General features: G+C 46.1%; 2 protein-coding genes across 34 annotated transcripts in view; one reads left to right on the forward strand and one right to left on the reverse strand.

Moving 5' to 3' along the window:
• Positions 1 to 23,409, reverse strand: part of DGKG (diacylglycerol kinase gamma) — a 222,045-nt gene that overhangs the window by 9,811 nt on the left and 188,825 nt on the right. For all 33 annotated transcript variants that reach the window (XR_014822643.1, XR_014822639.1, XR_014822644.1 and 30 more), the window contains 2 exons: positions 3,154 to 3,274; positions 904 to 964 (listed from right to left, as the gene is read on the reverse strand). Coding sequence is in view for 21 of the 33 variants with exons in the window: in XM_084987519.1 (XP_084843645.1) it covers positions 904 to 964; positions 3,154 to 3,274 (182 nt within the window). In the remaining 12 variants the exon portion in view is untranslated. The remainder of the gene's footprint in view (positions 1 to 903; positions 965 to 3,153; positions 3,275 to 23,409) is intronic.
• LOC110256381 (uncharacterized) lies at positions 16,304 to 22,787 on the forward strand. The gene is made up of 6 exons (XM_084987522.1): positions 16,304 to 16,404; positions 17,936 to 18,028; positions 18,207 to 18,444; positions 20,030 to 20,097; positions 20,218 to 20,387; positions 21,740 to 22,787. The coding sequence occupies exons 3-6, from the start codon at positions 18,420 to 18,422 to the stop codon at positions 21,777 to 21,779; spliced, it is 303 nt and encodes a 100-aa protein (XP_084843648.1). The 5' UTR covers positions 16,304 to 16,404; positions 17,936 to 18,028; positions 18,207 to 18,419; the 3' UTR covers positions 21,780 to 22,787.

The raw sequence follows: 23,409 nt of genomic DNA on the forward strand, positions 1-23,409 counted from the left end.
TATCTGAATACTCCACTAGGGCAAGGAAGCCTAGATTCTGTCTTTTGCAATTTGCACACTCATGAGAGTATTGAGGATGTTACTAAGGTAATATTCTATTGAATACCCAGAGCCCTGAGCACCAGGACAGTGGTTTCTCTCTGGCTGAGTTTCTGAGAACACGCTGCTAACAAAGAAGTGGTATGTCAGGGAATGGGGCTGTTTTGTTTTTTCATTTGTTTAATCCTTTATTCTTCATTCAACAAATATTATCGTGCAACTATTACAAACCAGGTACATTGCTGGGTAACATGGGTCACGGAAATGCCATAAACAAAATAGATACCCACGTGGTTACCCTTTCAGGGGAGTTTTCAGGTGGGAGTTTTTAGGTTGCTGGGTGCAACGGGGGTGAAGCATGTCTGTGCCCTGGGGTGGGGGGATTGACCCCCCGGAGCTTCGGCAGTCACAGTGACTAGGCAGAAGTTCTAGGGTAAGTGTGCAAATCTGGCTGGCACACAGACAAGCGCTTTCTAACAATTAGACTTGTTTGTCAGTGGAACTATTTTCCTTTTGGGGTGGTAAGTTCCTTGCCACTGGAGTGATTCAAGCTGAGGCTCCCAAGGTTACTGCAGGTGAAGTCTCAGAATTCACCACCTAGAAACGTAAGTTATTTGAAGACGGGTCTATATTTCCTTCAGTTTTGGAACTGGTGCTTCCCAGTGCCTGGCCCAGAGCCCATATTCAATAAAAGCTCAGCCGGTAAATGCACGGATGGATGAATACACTGGGAGAGAAAATGCGCTAGATGATCTCCCAAAGCCCCCGTAACTCTGAGACTCAGTGATTTCATATCAAGTCAGTGCCCCCTGAAGGGCCCAAATAAAGCTTCCCACCCTCATTGCAAAGATGGGAAAAACTCACCGTGCAAGGTGGCTGCATCCAGGGCTCTCCGTCCACCTGCATGGGCAGCAGCTTATTTGTCCTGGAGCCCAAAGAACAGACAGAGCCCAGTGAGCTTCTTGGAGTCAGAGGATGAGGGTTGTTCCCACCAGAGAAGCAGACACTGGAAGACCTTATGTGCCCCAGGAAGACTCTCCTGGGGGGCTTGTTGAAAACAGACTTCTGAGCCTACCTCAGGGGTCCTGACTCAGCAGGCCTGGGCTAGGCCCAGGGGTCGGCCTCTGAATGAGCCCTGTGGACCAATCTGTTGCTTTGGTCCTCTCTCAGACCCTACTGTGAGAAACCCGGTCCTGGGTGAGCAGTGACACCCACAAGAGTCTGGGAAGCAGGGTCCAACAAGTATGGTGGCACCACAGCTGAGAAGACCCCCATCAAACAATCAGCCAGAGGGCCTGCCCGTGATGCCAAAACTCCACAGTGAAAAGGGAAAGGTTATGAAATGGTGAAATGGGTTCTATGGTGAGTGAGCAGTTGCATCATGTCAATGAGGTAATGTCTCCCACTTAATACGAGGTACAGCTCAGGTCTGAGTGTGTCTTGCCTTGCCCCCAAAACTAAACCATCCCCTCTTCTATCTCCTGAACAACAGTAGACTCTGGTTGCACGGACTGTGGACCTAGTCTAGCTGGGAAAGTGGATCATTGGGAATATGATTCCCGAGGGGAGAGTAGAAAGTGTTGCTTTCTTGCTTTGAGTCAAGACCTCTTTGGCATATGGATTGTTAAAGGAGAAAGACACGGAGAAAAGGCAGGTCCTTTTAGGGGTGTCCGGTCTGGGTGAGCAGGGAACAGTTGCCACCCACTGGCCAGAAAGCCCTCACCTGGGTTTAGCATCTGCCTTGTGTCTGAAATTATAAAAAGAGGAAGGCAAGCTGTTTTGATGGAGATGATTCTCTGAAAGAGCCTGAGGATAGTTTAATAATAAAAAAAAATAAACCTAATAATAAAACAAATAAGAGGAGAGTGGCGTTTTGGTTTGGGGGGCTGAGGAGAGTATCTGGGGAATGCCTAGGAGGTTTGGGCTCTCGACTCACCCCCTCTTGTTTCTATCTGGAAACAGGAAATATGCTACCTCTTATACAGGTTTTTTAAAATTCTCCAGGGATCAAGATATTATATTCTCTGGTCTACATATGTGATGGTTTGGATGTGCTAAAAGATTGGACGTATTCAGTGAGAGAGTCATGGTGAAAGGACAGGGAAGGAACTGTAGAGATTAACCTGGGAAACAGGGGCCCCATCACAACAACAGTCCAGAGAGAAAGAGGAGCAACAATTTAGGGAATAATAGAGAAGACAGAGACAACACCGAGGGACTGAAGAAAGGGAGTTAGTGGGTAGATCAGGGAACCAGCTCTGAGGACCTCGCTGAGGGATGCAGGGTGGCAGTAAGAACAGAGATTCCCCAAGTGTGCTCTGAGGACACTTGCCCAAGAGGTTAAGGGATAAAAGGGTTCTGTGTTTAAATAACTTTGGGGAACCACCATGCTGTGGTCTCCTTTAGAACACAACATATGGATAGATTGGACCTGTAGAAATAAAATGAGAAACGGAAAGGAATAAAGACTCCTGAAATAATTAGGTGGGTAAAAGTCTGTGACTATTGCATTTATTAAACAGAAGCAACCAAAATCAGAGGAGCACCTTCATTAGACCCCATCTCTTCCAGGAGCCTGCAGGGGCTGAACTGTATGGTCTATACGCTAAAGAACTGTCATCCTCTTAGTCAGTTATGACAGGGTTGCTGATCTTGATGGTTTGTCTGACAAAGGTATATGGGATTTCTAATTCTAATACAAGTGTTTCTAAGACCGCTATCCAAGAAAGGGCAGCATAGAGCAGAGAACCTGTTTTTTTGTCCAAGTATGCCCTCTGGCATGCACCGAACATTTGAATTTGTAAAGATAAAGAAGGCAGGGAGTCGGATCTCTAGTTCTCTTCTCTGGACCACATAATCTTACAATCCTATTTAGAGAATTTCAGCAATTCATGCCAAGAGAATAGCAAACTGGTGGTGGTGGGACCCTCTGAGTTGATGTCCTGGATGGTTGTGTTACACCTGGCTTGGGAAACGGTATCCAAAGGCATTCTTTACAAATGCTATCAAGCTTCTGCGCCCCCCCACCCCAATCTCCCTGCATGGAAATCCAAAGGTGGCTTCCTTGTTATTTGTAAGAATGTTAATGGAAGGATGCTGGGTGATGAGTCATACCTGATGGAGACTGAGGAGCACTGGGCCAGCCTCCTGCCTGCACTCTTCAGGCCAGTGTAGATCTGCCCCATCTCCATGGCTCCCTCCAGCCCCACCACTTCAAGAAGCTGGTCACTGAGATCTGTAGAGTGAGACAAGCAAAAGCAATGCATACACATCTCTCTGTTTTCCAGTCTGGTTCTGGCCAGAAAGCCTGGTCCCTAGATGGCCAACCTAGATCTGTCAAAATCCCTTCATCTCCCACCAAACAGAATTTTCATCCTCATTTTGAAGAGGGAATTTCCCCAGAGGCCAATAAATGTACCTTTTCATAAAGAGAAACCCAGTTCTAGTGAAAAAAGGTTTTGATTCAGAAGGTTAACATGCATCCAATGAATAGACTGATGCATCCACAAGCTTCTTCAAATGGAGAGTAATGTAATTGACGAACCAGCTATTTCCAAAATACTTTTCAGCCCCCCCCCCCCAAGTGCAGCTAAAGACACCCTGGTTTGGGATTAGGATAGGAAGGAATGTTGATGAAGGTCGTTATCCTTAGCTGGATCAGGTTTCTCTCCTCTGAATGTCTGAATAACATCTTGGCCCTACTGACGATGACTGATGGTTAATTAACTTCAAATTTGGCCTGCGGTAAGCCAGTGGTGAGCCAACCTCCTTGGACATCCTTGGGGAAGTCAGTGACCTCTTTCAGGACACCAGGTGCCTAATCTGAGCCAAGGAAAAGAATATTTCACCTACACCAGATTATTCTCAGTTCCACAGTACAAAAAGAGGGACAGAAAATATGAGTCTCGGGCTTGGAGTCACATAGGCTTGATGGCCTCCCATGGTGGCAGTTGCTTCTGATTCAGCATCTAGAAGAGGTCATTTTTTTTTTTTTTCTCAGAGCTCCTGGGGCTTGCATTGTGCCTGTCCAATTTCTGGGGAAAGCAATGGCAGGATTAAGGTTTGATGTCGGGCCCAAGGCTCATTTTTACAACACGATTTTTATTTATTTAAAACAGAAGCAAAATAAAAAGGCAGATTCTTTAAAAGAGAAAAACATTTAAATGGAAATTCCTTTACCTCCTAAGGCAAGGGTAATTTTCTCATAGGTTGTGCCTGATCACTAACATCCTATTCATATTCACTTAATTGAAAACTGTATAATGTGAATGCTTTCGTTTATTTAACAGATGGCTTCTGTCTTCTAAGGTGCCTCCTGGTATAGTGTAATAGTGTTTATTAAGATTGGCAAGGAGATATTTGGGTTTGTCTTAACTTTTTTGTTTAGAAGACTAACTATTGTTTAAAAAACATTCTCTTGATGGATGTAATTCTAATGAAGACAGTTAAACAAACTATTGGGCTGACCACAAATGCGTAAACACTGCTAAAGTCTAACTTACTAAAGATTACCGAAGGACACCAGATACCAAGAGATACACATGTTGCATTCGTCTCTCTGTGACAGGTACATAGGTTTTCCCCTCTACATCCATCAACACTCCCATTCTCCTTGTCTGGTGCTCCTTTTTTCATATCTGTGACAAGATCCTGTCCCCTTAAAGCCTTCATCTCATTTGGACTTGGAACCAGAAGCCATGAAAGGACAGCATTTGTTTAGAAGAGTGCTCCAGGCTCTTGTAAGGAGTCTTGATCCAACAACAAATGTCTAAACCTCTAGTCACTTAATTAGCTCCCTTCTTACCAAAGTCTGTTGAATAACCATTGAATAGTTTTAGCTGTGTCATTTGACAGTGTCTGTGAAATCAATATGGGTTATGAATGGGAGAAGGGAGAGGGAAAGAGAGAAAGGAGGAGGAGAAGGAGGGGAGAAGGAGGGAGGGGGAGGAGGAAAAGCGATGGGGAGGGAGAGGAGACATGCAGAGTGTGTGCAAGGGTGAGGGGGGTGGGGGAGTTATATTGGGACAGGAGAAAGGAGAACAGAGAGGCAGAACTTTTTAGGAGTTTCTCTGTTGGCAGAGAGACAGATGTCTTGTAAAATGTTGCTCTCTGTACCAGGCTTTGATAGCTGACAGTGCTGTGATGGCTCAATGTTTTCCCTCCTTGAAACATTCCCTGGTAACAAAATGTTCTAAGAAGCAGGGGACTTAATAGACTCAAGTGTTTCAGCTTTTACAATGTCTTGGTCTTTTAACAAATTTTCCTGTTGAATGGCTTTAAGTCGAAAAGTTGTTATCACTTCCCACACATTACCTTGCAGCTATCACTTCCCACACATTACCTTGCTTCCTGGCTCTGGAGGAGCAGTAATGCAGGCTGATCTCATCAGCATGGTGGGTGGGTGGGGGGGCAGGGGCTTACACAAACGTGGGACTCAGGAGATAAATGTAGAGGAAGGGGCTAGGATCTTGTTACACTTTTTGCTATGCTGCCTTTGAATTTGTGCTCTGACTCTTCTCTGGCATAAAGAGGCTAGGATGAATCCTGTCTACCACTGAAGAAAGGCTTGACTGCTTTTCTACTCCTCTGCCATTGCCTACCTGATCTTTCAAATTCCTCACATGCCTACCAGGAAGTTCAGACAGAAAGAAATATATCTGACTGTTTCCCAAACTTATTGGACCACAAGATTCTTCTTTTGTGTGATACCTATAAAACAGTTTTATACTTATGCAGAAACTAAACCTAGAGTGAAAATGAAACAGAATAGAGTACAAGTCATTGTCCAGGCACAGGGAACATTTAAACTCAGAACTCAGAATCCAGGATCAGGACATCTGATATACCAGGTGTCTGTTTTAACCTAAGTACCAATGATTCAGAGTGTGATTTTGGCAATTCATCTCCATATTGCCTTTACACTCTTCAACTCATTAATGTTTAATATGGAATGAATGCCCTTGTACCTTAGTAAAACAGGAATTCATTAATTCACTCACTCATTCATTCATTCAACAGATACAGAGTGGCAACCAAGTGTTAGACACTGTGTTAAGAACTGGGAATACAAAATGCTCTAGAAGGGACTCCTGGCCAAGAGGGAGAAAAAGTGTTAGTAGTAGAAAATGTACTTGAACTATAGGAACAGGAAGGCCAGAGTGACCAACTCTGACTGGGCAAAGTATGGAAGAGAGGTGTCACAGATGTTTCAGAGAGGTCTTGAAGGATGAATGCCAAGGTAATTTGCTGGGTTAGGAAGGAGAAAGAGGAAGGACATTCCAGGGTCCTGGAATGACCTTGTGACAGGGATGATCATATGTAGGATTGGACAGTCACAGGATGCGCCACGAAATTAAGTCAGCAATAAACTCACTTGGAAATTTCATTGGAAAATATAAAAAATATTTCTACCTAATGAGAAATACTATCCTGAAATTCTTTTTTCATAGAACTGTAAAAGAAGGATTTGGGGCTAGGCGCCAACCTGTTGCAACCACAGAACTTGGCCTTTCAGCACTGTTCTTGGTAACAAAGCCTTGTGTAGTGCTCTGTGTGCAGCAAACACTTAATATATGCTTTCCAAGAAAGAAAAAAGGTAAAGAATGGGAATACGGGAATCGGAGGAATGTGGAAGCAAAGACAGAACAGCAAGGACAGCATTAGCAGTTCTCATCAGGCCTCTGGATTCAGCATCTAATATGGATTTTATAATTGCAAATCTGCTTGTGTCATCCAACAAGCGCTAGGAAGAGTAGATGAAATATGCCTTCTTTCAAACCTATGATCAGAGAGTAAACTGGCAGAAAAGTTTTTAGAAAGAAGTTTGGTAATGGGTCTAAAACTTTCAATACTATTGATTAATTTCTTGATACTGATCACAAGAAACTAGTGACATAATCTAAGTTCATACAAATATGAATATTGTAGCATCATTTATGACAGTGAACTCTCCCCCTCTTTCATTCCTACCTGTGTGAGAATAGTTAAATAAATTACATGGTATCCTATAGGAGAATTTTATACTACTAGTAAAATATTTACAAAATTTCAACACACAGAGACAGAGAGAACAGAGCTGTGGTTGCCAAGGGGGTGAGGAGTGGGATAGACTGAGAATTTGTGGTTAGTACATGCAAACTATTACGTTCAGCATGGAAAGACAACAAGGTCCTACTGTATAGCACAGGGAACTATATCCAGTCTCCTGGGATGGACCGTGATGGAAAAGAATATGAAAAAAGAATATATATATATATATATACATATATATATGTATATATATATATATATGACTCAGCCACTTTGCTATATAGCAGAAATTGGCATAACATTATAAATCAACTATACTTTAATAAAAAAATGTGCACATTATAATGTTAAGTACAAAGGCAGGATATAAACTTACTTCTATAGCATGTCCTTAACTAAGTAAGAATATGCATAGAAGCAAAGAACAAATTCCCCCAAAATCTTAACAGTGGTGAGTTCTGGGTAAACAGGTTAAAGGTGATTATTATTTTCTGCTTTATGCTTTTCTAGGTGTTTTGCATTTTCTATAAGTATGTATTACTGCTATAATGTAAAAGTCATTTCAAAAAAACTATCAACTGCTCTTCAACCTTGTAAAGATGTAAATTCCTTGGCTTCATGCCCAAGGCCCACCCCCATCTGGCAAGAGGTTGCCTCTGCAGTTTTATTGCCTGACACTGTCAGGCCAAGTCCCTGCTCCAGACATACACAGCAACATGTAGCTCCCTGGGTAAACCCTGCCATCTCCCTCTTCTGTGTCTCTACCTAAGTGGTGTCCCTGGTTGAAATGCCCTCTTCCACTTTCACTTGCCCATCAAGTACCTCAAGTGCTGTCAACTTCAAGAAACCTCCCTGGACTTGCCTGCCTGCAGTCTCATTAGATATTCCTCCTCAAACTATTCCCAAGAAATATGGTCAAAGAAAGTCCAGGGTGGTTGATGTATTGCTGCAGGCAAGAGATGATTGCAGTAATTACTGGACCATAGGGTCTAGACTGAATAGGGAAGGAGATGATGGACTAGACAAAAGGAGAGACAGCCAGGAAGAGACCTGATGAGTTTTAGGAGCAGGTGTTCTGAGAAGGGGGATTGGCAGGATGTGCTGTGAACAGTGCCAGTGGATGGCAAGTTCTACCTGTGGCCCCAGGAGTGGGCAGCTGAAGGAAAGGACTGTGATGGGGATCAGAGGCAAGAGGTGAGGCTTGGTCAGTGGTTCCTAAACTTCGCTGCACGTTAGAATTACCTGGGAGTTTTTAAAAGTAATGATGCCCAGGAGTTCCCTGGTGGTGCAGTGGGTTAAGGATCAGGCATTGCCATTTCTGTGGCTCAGGCCACTGCTGTAGCTCAGGATCCATCCCTAGCCTGGGAACTTCCTCATGCCTTTGGGATGGCCAAAAAAAATCATGATGCCCAGGTTGCCCCATACCAGTTAAATCAGAATGTGTGGGCCTCCTACTCCATAGCACAGGGAACTATATTCAATATCTTGTGATAAGCTTTAAGGGAAAATAATCTGAAAAAATACATATGTATAACTGAATCACTTTGTTGTATACCTGCCCATTTTGGATTGCATTCTTTCACATCTTTTAACAGCTTCTGGATTTCCATGGTAGATTCTGTCTGTTGCAAACCAACTATATTTCAATTTACAAAGAAAGAAAGAAAGAGAAAAGAATGTGTGTGCCTGGAAAAGAGGCATCAGTATTTGCTTTTAAAGATCCCCAGGGTGATTCCAAAATGCAAACAATTTGGGAAGCACTGGGCTGGGTAACTGGGTCGGTCATCCCCACAGGCCAGTGGTCCTCAGAGCATGATCCTGGAGCAGCATCCTCAGTATCGCTTAGAAACTTGTGGGAGACGAACATCCTCAGGCCTCACCCAGACCTACTGAATCAGAGACACAGGGGGTTGGGACCGGCAGCCTGTGTTCTGACAAGCCCTCTGGAAGATTCTGAAGCACACTCAAGTTGGAGAACTTGAGCCTTAGGCAATAAAACAGCTCCAAAACACAAGCAGGAGTTGGAGTGAAGGAGAATATCAACAAGCTACTTCCTGACTGCTTTGATCCAGGGCTTCTTCACTTGAAAAGCAGGAGTTAGGAATAATAATAATGACCTCAAAGTGTGACTAAACATGAAATGACAGAGGTGGGTATGGAAGTGCCTGCACAATGGCTCCCAAAATACACTAGTTTCACTTTCCTTTTCTGCTGCATTCCCCCTTGACAACTCCCAACAGCCTATCTATCCACCTTCTTAGAGTTGTGTACAAGAGTCCCCAGACCATAATACTCAAGCTAAAACATTTTAAAAAATCTCCACTGTTTCTCGTAGTTTCACACCTCCACACAAAGGCTGTAAATTCAGGTGAGCTTTAGATCAAGTGCGTGTCTGTTCCGGCTGTTTTTCCTCCTTTACACTCCTCCCTGACTCTGCTCCTTTTCCTACCTCTTTGATCTCAACAGCCCCCTTTCGCTTTTATTTCTTTAGTCCTGCCGCTGTCGGGAGGAGGGGTTGGAGCTCAGTACTGACACAGCTGGCAGAACGCTCCAGGTTTAGCCACACATCTTCCCTCGTCAAACCCTCTGGAAGCCAAGGAGCAATGTCTTGGTTGCTGGAGAGGCATTCAAGGTCAGCACAGGTATCCCTCTGCCTGAAGAGCTACTGTTTCCCCCAGGACACCCCAGGCACCCTGCTCCTTCTTTCTCCTGTGCTCAGGGCATCTCACCCAGTGACACCTGTTCTGTGCACATCACTTTCCCGACCCCACAGAGCGCTGAAGGCATGGGTGTATTCTTGTTTTGTTTTTCTTTACATCCTTAGCAACCAGCCTAGCTCTTGGTGTATAAAAGCCTCCCAATAAATGTTTGTTGAATAAATTGAATGAAATACATGCTTTAGTTTCAGGTGTTGATCAGCTATACTTCAATTTAAAAAAGAAAAAAAAAGGAATTAGGTCATGTGGAAAAAAATAAAACAAAATGTCAAAAAAAAAAATATGTGCTTTAGTGCCAAAGAACCCACCCCACACACCTTGCAGAGGAAAAATTAATGATTAATAAGAACAACCACAACTTGCCTAGATGGAACAGGGTAACAGGTTTTCCATGAATTAACTCATGCACATGACAGATGATGATGACCCAGTCTGGTTTTCACCTCTCTCTCGATGCATAATCTTTACGTTCATTCTCATCTAGGCTGCTGGTTCATATTAATGGTAATTCAGTCATTTAAGATGTAAGGGATGTTACTGGTGTTATGATTTGGGTGTGCCCTGGAGTGCTCCTCACTTATGGTGTCCTGGAGAAGCATGGGAGACCCTTAGCCTAGCAGGATGTCTTGCTCCCCTCAATTTCACTCTCCCCTGCTCCCCGCTCCTATCAGCACTCCGGGGTTCAGGTTTGAGGGCTGCAATGGGCCACCCCAGGGAATCAAGCAGCCCTCAATGGAGGGGCTAAAACCCTGACTATGTGATGGCCAGAGAGTTTCTGAGCGATCCCTTCAGAGCGGTGAGGAAGACGGCCCCATCCCCTGGAGCAGCTGTATAATGTCGTAAAACCTCTGGGCACTGTCCTTTTACCTGGGTTACAGTAGCACAGGTGAACTGAGATGTGTTCTTGCTTTGGGCTGGAATCCTATCAATTCAGTGGGTAACCCTAGTTATTGAATACTGATCTGAAGCCCTTACTGTCGGGTATGCATCTAACAATTCAAGATGCAAAATTTTGTCACTATTTAATACGTGGCCTCTGACAGACAAATATAGAGTCACAGGGAATAAAGGAAAAAGCTGCGGAACTCTGCACAAGTTTTTGAATTTGTGGCTAACGCTTAATAGCTGCGTCCATACAGGGCAGGTTATTTGTTTTCCCGTGGTCTGTTAGGTTGCTAGGGCGGCCATAACAAATCCCACAGGCAGGGCGGCTTAAACAACACAAATCTGTTTGCTCACATTTCTGGAGGCTGGAAGGCCAAGATCAAGGCATACCTTGCACCTCGCAGGGTTGGCTCCTTCTGAAGTCTGCCTCCTTGGTTTACAGATGGTCAGCCCCTTCACATGGTCTTTCCTCTGTGCTCACGCATAACCCAGGGTCTTTCTCTGGGCCAGTGTCCTCTTTGCACAAGGACGCCAATCAGATTGGATCAGGGCTCACCCTAACCGTCTCCTTTAAACTTAATTAACTCTTTAAAGTCTCTACCCCCAAATACAACCATATTTGGGGTACATTGGATTAAGGTTTCAACCCATGAATTTGAGATGAGACAAATTCCATTCCCCTATCACAGTGTCCCTACCCATAGGAGGGACAATAATAAAACCTACATCATGGATTATTTTTAGGACAAAAGAGATAAAGAATGTGAAAGTGCTCTGTAAACAGCAATTAGAAATGCTCCTTATCTGGAGTTTCCATTGTAGCCCAGTGGAAACGAATCCGACTAGGAACCATGAAGTTTCGGGTTTGATCCCAGGCCTTGCTCAGTGGATTAAGGATCTGGCTTGGCCGTGAGCTGTGGTGTAGGTCACAGATGCGGCTTGGATCCTGTGTGGCTGTGGCCAGCAGCTGTAGCTCCGATTCAACCCCTAGCCTGGGAATCTCCGTGTGCCATGTACACGGCCCTAAAAAGCAAAAAATAAAAAAAAATAAAAATAAAAAAAGAAAGAAAGAAAAAAGAGAAACACCCCCCTATCACTAGGTAACTGAAGAGCTGGTACATTGGTCAGGAGGTATGGGACCTTCTTACTCTCCTCAGAAAGAAAGGGTGCAAGCCTCCTTCCCCCCACCCCACACATCTTGCAAGGGGCCAGGTTCAGCCCTGCAGTTGAGACAGGTGCGTGGTAGCTGGCAGACTCCACCTGCCAAGGCTGTGGCAGGCGTCACCTTGGGCTCCTCTCCTGCCTCAGATTACCATGGGGATTGGCCATGTGCCCTTGACGGCTCAGGAATTCAACAAAGCCCGGCATCCATCAGCCTACCTAAGCTTCCTACTGGGTCTGATCCGTGCAGATGAAAGGCTGCTCTCAGCTAGAGAGCTTCAAAGCCAGCTTAGAAGCATGGCAGCCTGAAACAGGCTGGGGGTGGGGGGATGGAGATGGAGGGAGCTTTGGGCTTCCTTAGGTACAAAAGGGCGAGTAAGGAAGGCTGTAACTTACCCCTCCCCCTTGGCCCATCTGGCCCTCAGGTATCCCTGAAAGGTAATCTCTGACCAGCGCTTTCCTTAGAGATCCTAACTCAGACACAACATAAAGGAAGAGGCCCCCTGGCTGGCAAACCAAACAGGCCAGGGGCTCATCCCCTGACATTTTGTAAACCCAGAGTAAAGAAGGTGTTGCTGGGCCAAGTTGTGAAGCACAGAGCTCAGCTCTGGGACAGACTTGGGTCTGAATCCTACCGTTAGGTGCTCACTAGTTCTATTACTATGAGAGTTGCTGCCTAGCTTCTCCAAGTCTTTTATCTGGAAAATGTAACTCTAACAGCCTCACCAGCAGGGTTGTTGGTGAGGTTTAGAAGTGACGCCATTCAGGGCCTGCACAGAGAGCACACAGAAGCCTCTGAACAACAGTGGCTATTACTGGGATTTTATGTGTCTTTAGAGAGGGTGTCCTCAGGAAGCTGTCTTTGCTACATAGTAAGTGCACCGCCTTCTGCAGATGGTAATTAATGTTACCCCCCCTCCCCCAGAAGGTGGTGCAGGAGGAGGAAAGGGGTGGAGATGGAGGAGGAGTGGGGAGGGTAGGATGAGAAGGGGCAGAAGGGCCCTAAGGAAAAGGGGAGCAGAGATATTGTGAAGGGCAGAGAGCGTGACCTTGAGATTGTAGAATGACTGTCCCTCCTCACAAGAGACGCATCCTTGTTTCAACTTCTTTTACTCTAAAACAGGGAGCTTTTTACTGAGAAATGAGTGCTTTTGTTCCTTTCATTTCCCTGCCTGTGTGTGTGTGTGTGTGTGTGTGTGTGTGTGTGTGTGTGTGTGTTCCTGGGCTGAGCAATAAGGGAACAGAGTAGGATCTGAAGACCTTCCAGGCATGACACCCTTGGTCCAGCTGGGCACCCCTTCTGATGGGTGTTTCCTCTGTGCCCTCAGCACATTGGTTTGCAGGTGTCTTCTGTTCCCAGGGGTCTGTAAAGCCCATCAGGGCATAAAAGCATCCGAGAGTACTGAGCGGTCTTGGACTCTGGATATTCCAGGTGGAGATGGGAAGAAAAAGCAGCCCAGAGGCACCGCTTTCTGAGGAGGAGGAGAGCAGCAGGGTGGAAGGGAGAGGAAATGTGTTGGTCCCCAGGCGGGGCTGGGGTTTCCTCCTCTGCTCCGGCTGTCTGGTTGTGGAACTTGGGCCTCTGTTCCTGTGACCAGGCGTGGGGGCCTTCTTTCCTCCAGGTCTGTTTGAGCCCTTCCAGCAAAGATGGAGGCTGGGTTTCCTGCCCGTCTGGGTCTTGCCATTCCTCACACCGTGCAGAAGACAGCATGTTCTGTGCTGCCCTACGCTCAGGCAAGAGGAAGAGCGAGTGTGGGCTCACAATGGCCATTGTCACCAGTTTCTGCCAAGGAGGGACGGGCAGGGCCTCCATTCTGTGTGGCGTTCTCTTCCTGGGTTTGGCAGGGCTGTGCTCAAGCCTCCATACATTGGGGGTGGGGGTGGGGATGGGGTGGGAGTCCTAGTGCTCTCTGTGCCTAAGGGCCAGGTGCTTCAGAAGGGAGGGAGGGCAGGGTGCTGGTGGAGTTGTTCTCCGGAAGAAATGGTTTCCTGAAATGGCTCTGAAATGACGTTTTGATATCATTCTGCCTCTAAGAGAGACCAAGAATGAGACTGTCTGAAAAGGCTTGGGAGGCAGTGGGGCTGCAGGAATCCTGACCTGGTGGTTCAATGAGGCCATGAAGAGAAGGACTATTACTGGGCACAGACTCTAGGCTAGGTCTAGAGATTTTATAAAGCTTTTAATTAGTATTAATTAGTTTAATTATTATTGTTGTAAATCCTTATGGCAGCTCTGTTGGGTAGAAGCTATTATCCCAGCATTAAAAAAAAAAAAAAAATCTTAAGGCTCAGAGAGGTGAAGGAACCTGCCTAAAGTCACAAAGCTGGCATATGGTAAAGCTGGAATTCAAACCAAGGCCGATCTGACTCCAGAAATAAGCTCAGAGTAAAGGCAGGTAGGAAAGGCCTTGGAGTGATGGGGTGTCTAAGGGCAGGGAAGGGGGCCTAGAGTGGGGTAAGCCTCCCCTCGGCTCCTCTCAGCAAAGGCTTGTCAGCAACTTGGTCCTGCTAAATGGAATGCCCTCTTTCTTGGCCTGAAGGTGAAATGTTAGTTGGTGTATTATCTGGCCCACTGAACTCAGGAAGTTTTGATTCCAGGTAGAGTATATGTAACAGAGTAAACCAATGGGTGCTGAGACTTTCCAGTTCTACTCAAGCCTGAGTCTCAGGCACGAGACCTATATGGTCCATTACAGAGATCTATACCCACCAACTGAATCACAGCTCAGAGGGACACACACTCCCAGAACGGCAAAGCTCGAGGACGTTGTGACCTTCTGGTTGTTGGGTCAAGATCAACCAGAAATGGGGAGGTGGGGAAAGGTATTGTGGTGTGGGTGGAAAGAATACCAGGTTTGGAATACTTGGACTTGGCTCTGATCCCAGATCACCAATTAGTGTGGCTTTGGACAGGTCAATTAACCTCCCTGGGCCTCATTTTTCTGATTATAAAGTGTCTCTGAGAGATTCTGTAGGGGATTAAAATGAGATGATGAATGCAAAACACTTCTTGCATCTAGTGCTAAACACAAGCAGGTGGCTAACAAGTGTTGGATGAATTGTCCTGAAATGGGCAGAGATGGGTGCTGGCTGCGTGGAAAAGACACAAGGCCCTGCTGAAGGCATTTGTTCTGCCAAGAAGCCATTGGTAATGGGAAAGGCTTTGGGCATGGAGGCTGAGCTTGTGGGCAGAAGAAGCTGGGTGGTTTGGGGGGAAGGAGGAATCACCCACGTGGTAGTGTCCCCTTTGTCCCTCGCTGCCAGTTAGCTTTTGTCTATTTTTCCTTTTATGCCACTGACTCCCATTCAAGGCCTTAGAGTTGGAAGTCTGTGTTCTGCAGCCACCTCCTAACTGGTCTCCTTGTTGCCAGTTCCTTTCCCTTTCCTCGAATCTGAACTGCATGCTACTCTCTCATCCTCTTGCTCCTGGCTTAAAACCTCTCATCTCTTCCCATTATTCAAAGGATCATATACAAACTCCATGGCACATTATTCCAGGGGCTCTATCTTTCCAGTCTTCTCTTTTGCTACGTCAGCTTGCTCTAGCTCATGGTCCCCTTCTCTCATTTGGTCTTTGCAAATCCTTCCCAGCTCCAAGTATTGGCACACACACATTCTACCTTGTTCATTCATTCATTCATACATACATCAAATACGTACTGATAACCTTCTAGGTGCCTGGCACAGTGCTGGGCAGCTGGAGACTGAGTTCCTAAGGAAAGCCCCTCCTCTTCTTACCTCCCACACTCTAATGGAGTGTGTCTGCCCCTCCATGGTGCTTGTCTAGCATGCCAGTGGTCGAGACCACTCCACACTCTGTGTTTGCATCCTCTACTGTGCCTGCAGCACTCTGGGTACTTGAAGGTGGTTTTGAGTCTGGCTCTGTTGGGTACTGTCTGTATTCTTGGGCCAATCACTTAACCCCATTAGCCTCAGTGTCCTCAGCCATAAGATGGATTAAATAATGAAATATGCAACAGGCCTGGCCCATAAGTAAGTGCTCAGTAAATAACAGCCTGGTACATATTTATTGATTAATTAAAAAGATGGAGCACTTCTTGCAAGACTTAGAAACAGTTCAAGAAGCACAGCGACATTCAGGCTGTGCTGAGCCTATGGCCAGCATGGAGTGTTGCTATAGGTTTTGTCTTAGAAGGTGCTGGATATCAAAGGGCTAATGAGCTGCTACAGGGGAACGGGAGCTGGTGTGTGGGCCAAGACGGGGCAAGCAGAAGAGGGAAAAATTCGAAGTGGCTAGGCCTGCCAAAGAGCCAGTCTAGAAGTTTCTTCTGCATGTAAAAAAGGAAAGGTTCCTTGGCTCCGTGGTTCTATTTTGAGCAGCAAACCTCCTAAGGCAGGAATTAAGTTAGAGTTTAACTCCAGCTTGAACCTGTACAAGCAAGTTTCCCTCTGCAGAGGGAACAGCCTCCGGAGGCACCATTCTGCCCTGGCTGCCCCTCCCCATCTTGGCAGGAAGTTGGGGGAGGAGACATGGCAGAAGGCAGAGTCCTTGGGATTCAGTCAGTGGAGAAGAATGAAGGATGGCCTCACTCAAATTTTCAGTAAACTGGAGGTGGGTCAGGGACAGGCAGAGATGGGGAGGCTGGAGTGGGTAGTCTGCTAGTCTGGTAGAAAGAATTCCAGGTTTGAAATACTATTGGGGTCTAGTTCAGGTCCACCAATTTGAGTGACCTTAGATGGGGCAACGAATCTCCCTGGGTTTCCCTTTTCTAATCTGTAAAGTTTCTTGTCAGCCTTCTCAGGAGGAGCAGCCAGGCCCACCAGTGTGGCTTCTCAAATTCACCATCACTAGGGATCTAGCTGACATGCAGATTCGGCTTCAGTAGGTCTGGCCTGGGCTTGAGAGTCTGCATTTCTGATAATCTCTCACAGGGATGCCCTTGCTGCTGGCTGTGGACCACATGATTTTCTAGTGGAGGGATGGGTAAACCACGGCCCAAGGGCCATATCCAGCTTGCTACTTGTTTGTGCAAATAAAGGTGGGTTGGAAAACATCCATGCCCATTTGTGTGTTTTCTATGGCAACTTTCATGCTAAAGGGATGGAGGTTAACAGTTCCATCTACGACTATATGGCCCACAAAGCCCACCTATTTTAACAGTTACTGTGTGGTCCTTTACTGAAACAGCTTGCCAACCTCTGCTCTAGAGGACAGAGGGCTGGTCTGGGTGAACTAAAAGACCTGCATTTCAGTCCTGGTTGGGCCAAGGGCCAGCCACTTCACCTGCTGGTTCTCACTTTCCTTATCTAGAGGACAACATGATCTCTAAATTTCTAAGAGACCTGTGATTCTGAGATTTCAATACTACATAGAAAATACCATAGTTCTTATAGAAACAGGCACCTGAGAACCAGGTGGTGTGGCCTTTATCTGGCTGCTGCAAAAACATGCCTGGCCTAGCATGCAGAGTCCAGCAGACAGGCCTGACAGGCACGGAGGGACTGCGTGATGTGGAGGCAGCTGGGAACAGACAGGGGCTTGGAGAAGGCAACAGTGAGGACAGCAGGCAGACCTCCTGGCCTCCTGTTTGGGCAGACATTGGCACAGGGGTCCTGGAACATCGCGCACCAGCATCACACACACAAGTTCCATTTCATCCAATATGATTCTCTAACTAACCGCTCCAGATGCCCCTAACCCTGGGTCAACCAATATTAATATGCTCAGAGGTCTCAGAGACTGTGCCAGGCACAGGGATGTAGAAGAGAGCTCACACTGGGTGGAGGAAAGTTCCACAAGCCACTGTGAGGGGAAATGCATGACTCTGGGTCTCTGGCTTAGGCAACAGGTGATGCCATTGACAAGGCAGGGAATGTGGGGGTGGGCAGTGGGCTTTAAGAGATGAGGGAGGGTGTAAAGAGGGGGAAGACAGGCCCCATTTAGGGTATGCTGATTCCAATATGGGCACTTGAAGGACTGAGTGACAAAGCAGAGCAGAGTCTCCCGGTAGGCCTGCCACCACTGAAGAGGAATGACTGGTGTGTTGCCATGGTTACTTCCCAGCACCGAGGGGAATCCCAGTAGACACCCCTCCCAAGTACCCACAGGCTCTTTAGGGGTCACTTGCCTTGCTCTATCTCAGCTTCTAGGTGAGACCTTGGCCAGAGAGACCTTTGTGAAGTGCACAGTTTGGGGGAACATTTCTACTTTTCAACCTGAATGAGCAAAGTGGCTGGTGAGTGACTGTCTTTCTGGTTAGATCTCCACCGCATGGGAAAATTGGGAACCTACAACCCTGGACAGCTCCTGAACCCAGCTGGCTACTTTCTGTTATGCTTTCATACAAGTGAGGAGAGAGCCTTGAGAATCATGTGCTCACGATTGATTGTTCTGCTGCCTCATCTGTGTTCTAGCTCCGCCTGGTATGGTATCCTTGATGGCGGGATGGCGCCCCTTTCCCTGGCCTTGGGATTCAGGGTACGACCCATACAATTAGTGAAGATCAACACAGCACAGACGGAACCACATGTGCCTGCAAAGTAGTGGCATCAACTGACTTGGAATCAGGAGGCTTTTCCTTTTCTTGGGCAAGACCTTGGCATCTGGGTAGCAGATATGACGACTGTATGCATTTGCCAGGAGGCTGCCTGTGTGAGTGTCTGCTAGTTGGTTGAGTACCAGACTAGTAATACATTATCTGTGAGCCAAACACTGGGCGGCTGGCCTTGCTGGGGTGCTGGGTAGCCATTTGATGCTCCATCTTAGCATTTATCACAGATCCTAGTTATATGCCTATCCGTGGAATTATGTTACCGAGGCCTGGCTCTCACACTCCCTAATGGTGGCAGGCACTAGGTCTGGTTTTGCTCGTCCTTGTTCCCTGGTGCCTGGCACTTGGTAGGTGCTTTGTAGGTGTGTGTGGGATAAATGACGGAAAGCTTGTCCTCACTGCTGAGAAACTGACTCAAAGTGTACATTATACCAACAGGGTCTGTCTCCTTGGCTTTGTTTACAGGGAATTGTAAAAATTATTAACTTTCATTAATTATTATTAGTGAAAGGCTGGAGAGATTTTTGCCCTCTCTGTTCAGAAGCTTGTCTAGGATGCCCTGGTTGGAGTTCAAATGAGACTGACCAAGAAATCACCAAGGGGAATGTAGTCTTATTACTGGATAGCCAGAAGGGCCAGGTGTGGGTGACCCAGCCTCAAGGCTGCTGATGGCTGGAGACTGAAGGCTGGATGGGGGAAGATGTGAGGCTCAGTGAAGAGTCTGAGAAGATGCGTAGGAAGTCTCTGCAGTCACATTCAGGGTGGGGCCAGAGGGAACCAGAGGCAGTGCCTCTTAGGGCTTTGCTCCCTAGCCTCATGGGGATTGTGCCATGCATGTCCTTGATGCTTCAAGACTTGACACCCTTAGCCTCACCTTGCTTCACTGGACAACCTGCTCAGGTGGAGCCCCCAAACTGGCAGCGACAGCCAAACACACTTAAGCACAGTGCCAACAAGGAACCCTTGAGTTATTGGTTGTTAGAGCCACTGGTAATTTAGAGATAATCTAGACCAAATTTCTGAAGAGGAACTGAAGGGAGGGGAGTTCCCTGGTAGCCTAGTGGTTAAGGACTTGGTGTTGTTGCTGCTGCGGTTTGGGTTACTGCTGTGGCACAGGTTCAATCCCTGGCCTAGAAACTTCTGCATGCTGTGGGTGTGGCTAAAAAAAAAAAAGGTCAAGAGGATAAAATTCTAAATTTGGCCCTTTTTTGTATACTAAATACTTATCACCTTCCACATATCACTTAACAATACTTCTGACAACTACAGATCACATGCTCACCACATTCCAGGCGTTCTGCTAAGTGCTCTACATGGATGATCTTATTTAACCCTCAAAACAAGGTGATGCTGCTGAGGGAGAGAAACTACAATTGTTTCCATTTCGTGAGAGTTGAAATGGAGGCTTAGAGAGGTTCAATGACTCAACTACATCACACAGCTAGTGGCGGGGAGGCCTGGGTTTTCTAACTTTTTTTCCCCCCAACTTCTAGTTCAATAGTTAGTTCTTTGCTCTACACTGACTCTCAACTACAAGTCCCCTAGGCTATATCTGCATTGCTTATTTGAAGATAGCCAGCACATCTCACTTATCAAATGAGTTTCTAATGGTTCTGTGAAACAAAATTCTGTCTTACAAATATTTGCGTTATACTCTTCATAAGACTTTTTTTTTTTTTCTTCAAGATTTTTCACTGAGTGCCTGTTCCTGTCCAGCTACAGAATCTACTGCCCGCTGTACTGACAGACCAAAGGTGAGATTTCTCCCCCTCTCCCTCCCTCTGGCAAACATTTCTGTAGAACAATGTGAGCCAGGCAGGATGTTAGACTTTGAAGGGGACGTAAAGATGAAGACCATGCTCCCTGTTTTCCAGGTACTCGCAGGGGAAATTTATAATGGGGATGCACATGTCTATGAGACAAGGCAACCCATAATTGGTGCACTCTCAAGATGGAAAGCAAAATTAAATGCTCTAGGAATCCAGAGGATGGACTCATTTCCAGAGGAGCCACCACACGCTTCAGGAAGAATATGGCCCTTGAGGTAGGTCTTGCAGGGAGAGCAGAATTTCAACCCAGGATATGTGGAGCCTTTCCTTGGACTGGGTCATAAAGCACTTTCTGTCTTTTGAGTGCCTGGCTTGTGCAGCACACATAGTAGGACCTCAAATAAAATTTCTAGCTGGACGCTAGCCACTTGGGGCTGGGCTAGGAACTGATGCCCCCATCCTATTGTTTCTCTGGTCCTCCTTTTTTCCAAACTATGAAATAGGGATATGGAGGGGAGTGGGTTTAACCTTGTTCATGGATTTCTGGTTAGGATTAGATTTAAGTTAATACATGCAAAACTATTTGAAGCCAAAATGAAATATAAATACAAAAGACTATTGATCACTCTTCTTATTGGCATTATAAAAACTATGAAGAAACAATACCCATGTTAAACAATACTTATTTATCCCACAATATTTTTTGACTAACTACACTGGGCCAGACACCAGGGATGCAAAGATGAATAACATCCAGCCTCTATCCTTGGAATGAGAACGGTCTACAAAAGGAGACAGTAGGTACAATTGATGGCGTACGTTTAATGTGCCAAGGCAAAGGCTGGTTTGGAGTTTGGCAGGAGTTCTGCTCTTTCTTAGTAACAGTGCAGGTAGGTGGCAATGCTAAAGATATGATCTTCAAAATCAGGAATTCAACTGGTGTGCCCCAACATAAAACAGCATTAAAGGTAAGGAGACAGGAGTTCCTGCCATGGCACAGTGGTTAACGAATCCAACTAGGAACCATGAGGTTTCGGGTTCGATCCCTGCCCTTGCTCAGTGGGTTAACGATCCGGCGTTGCCGTGAGCTGTGGTGTAGGTCGCAGATGCGGCTCGGATCCTGCGTTGCTGTGACTCTGGCGTAGGCCGGCAGCTACAGCTCCGATTCAACCCCTAGCCTGGGAACCTCCATATGCTGCGGGAGTGGCCCAAGAAATGGCCAAAAAAAAAAAAAAAAAAAAAAAAAAAAAAAAAAAGGTAAGGAGACAATCTTTTTAAAGTTTGAGCTTATACTATGTTCCAGGTGCCCTGACATCCATCATTATAACAAACTAGGTATTATTATGCCCATTTTATGGATAAGGAGTAGAGGCTTGGGGAGGTTGGGTAATTCCCAAGGTTTTTAAGGCTAGAACATGTGAAACCTAAATATAAACCCAGGTCATTCAACTACAAGTTTGGTGCTTTTCCCAGGACCACTGTGGCTTTCTAATTAGCCAGTGGTATTATAGAGCTCATTCCATCTAAACTTGATTGACCATCTTTCTTGGGTTGCTTTTCCAAGGAGAAAGACTGATCTGTGATGAGATTTGACAGTAACCTTTTCCGTTGTCATTTCCTCTTACAGTTTCCACGATGTATCCTTTGCTCCCACTATTCTCTTCTGACTACTCCCTCACCTCCAATCCCAGTGACATTGCCAGGGAGTAACCAGTCCCAACAAATGAAGAGACTGCAGAGAGAGATCCTGACCTTCTCAGCCACTGGCCTATAAATTGTGAGGCAAAACACACTGAAATAAAGAAGAAACCTGCCGTATAGTTCTATTCAAGGAGTCCACTAGATCAAAATCTTGCCACACCTTAATTCTGTGGAGCTGTAAGGAACCTATATTCTACAAGCACCTATGTGATTGTCAGATTTGCCTATTTATTGATAATGAAAACTGAAACCCAAGAAGGTGAAAGGACTTGCCCCAGCATCACACTCTAGTGAGAGGCAGAGCGTAGATTGGAATCCAGGTCTCTTGCCTCCAAGGCCAGTGCTTTTCCACTAAAATGGGTTGCTTCTTTTGCTTTTCCTCATGAATGGCTCATCTTAAATGAGATCATGGCCCTTTAAGAAAGCTTTATGCTGGTGTCTCTGCAAAGCCCAGAAACCAAGGCTCCCTCCTCAGCCTCTGCTCTGATCAGCTCAAGTCCTCATCTAAACAACAGGAAGTAGCCTCGTTTTTAGCTCTGAAAGCACATTCTTGGGGTGGGAAAGGGGGGTTTGGGGAAGAAAGTTCCTGTACATGATGGTCAAGAGCGATCAGCAGACACATTACTCTTGCTTGAAGAAGGGGAAGATACATGATAAGGCATGTAAGGGGAAGAGGACCATCATCCTTAAGCCTTAACCAGAACACACCCTCAGCCAGAGCTCCCCCAAGCTCCTGGGAGAGGAGAGGGGGATTCTGCCCTCATCCTGGAGGCCAGAGTGGGGGCTAGGGTGGGAACACCAGGGTGGGAAAATTGGCAGGAACTTTCTATAACCTCCGATGCTTCCTCCACCCTCTGCCAGCACCCGCAACTTCCCCTGCCAAGGGAGGAAGGAGGAACACATGATTCAACTCAATAATTTACACAAATGGAAAAGCTTACTGTGTGAAATAAAGGGGACCTAAGAGAAAAAAATTTCCCGTGTCCTGTCTCAAAGCCAGAGGTATGGAGATGACTGCTTTGGAATATAACAATCTGATTGTCTAATACATAGGTCTGAAATAAGTCAGGAACCACTCCCTTCAATGGTTATCCAAGTTTTGTTCTACTGCTGAGATCCACATTCAGCCTTAGGACACACAACCTGAGATATCAAAGAACCCAGGCCCAAATTCAGAGACACTTGTCTATGATGGTGGTTCTTGAAACTGGCAGCCCATCGGATTGTCTGGGGGAACTCATTACAAATTTAGATTCCCAGGAACCAACCCAGAGATTGATTAGGGAGATCTGGGCTGGGGCCCAGGACTCTTCATTTTTGATAGGCAGGTCTGGGTTTTTCAAATTTTTTAAAAATTTTTTGTCTTTTTAGGGCCGTGCCCATGGCATGCGAAGGTTCCTGAGTCAAATTGGAGCTATTGCTACCAGCCTATGCCACAACCACAGCAGCGCCAGATCTGAGCCTTATCTGCAACCTAACCACAGTTCACTGGATCCTTAACCCACTGAGTAAGGCCAGGGATTGAACATGTGTCCTCGTGGTTACTAGTCAGGTTTGTCTCCACTGAACCACGATGGGAACTCAGGCAGGTCTGGT

Source organism: Sus scrofa, chromosome 13 (genome assembly GCF_054392235.1).
Source record: "Sus scrofa isolate SSC_HxYL_T2T_F1_AM1 chromosome 13, Sscrofa_HxYL_maternal_Yorkshire_Landrace_v2.0, whole genome shotgun sequence".
Taxonomy (NCBI): domain Eukaryota; kingdom Metazoa; phylum Chordata; class Mammalia; order Artiodactyla; family Suidae; genus Sus; species Sus scrofa.

Coding starts and splice junctions, on each gene's coding strand:
- LOC110256381 (XM_084987522.1), top strand. CDS start 18,420: ATGCATTTGCCAGGAGGCTGCCTGT. Junction 18,445..20,029: donor TTTGCCAGGAGGCTGCCTGT/GTGAGTGTCTGC, acceptor TTTTTCTTCAAG/ATTTTTCACTGAGTGCCTGT. Junction 20,388..21,739: donor GGAAGAATATGGCCCTTGAG/GTAGGTCTTGCA, acceptor TTCCTCTTACAG/TTTCCACGATGTATCCTTTG.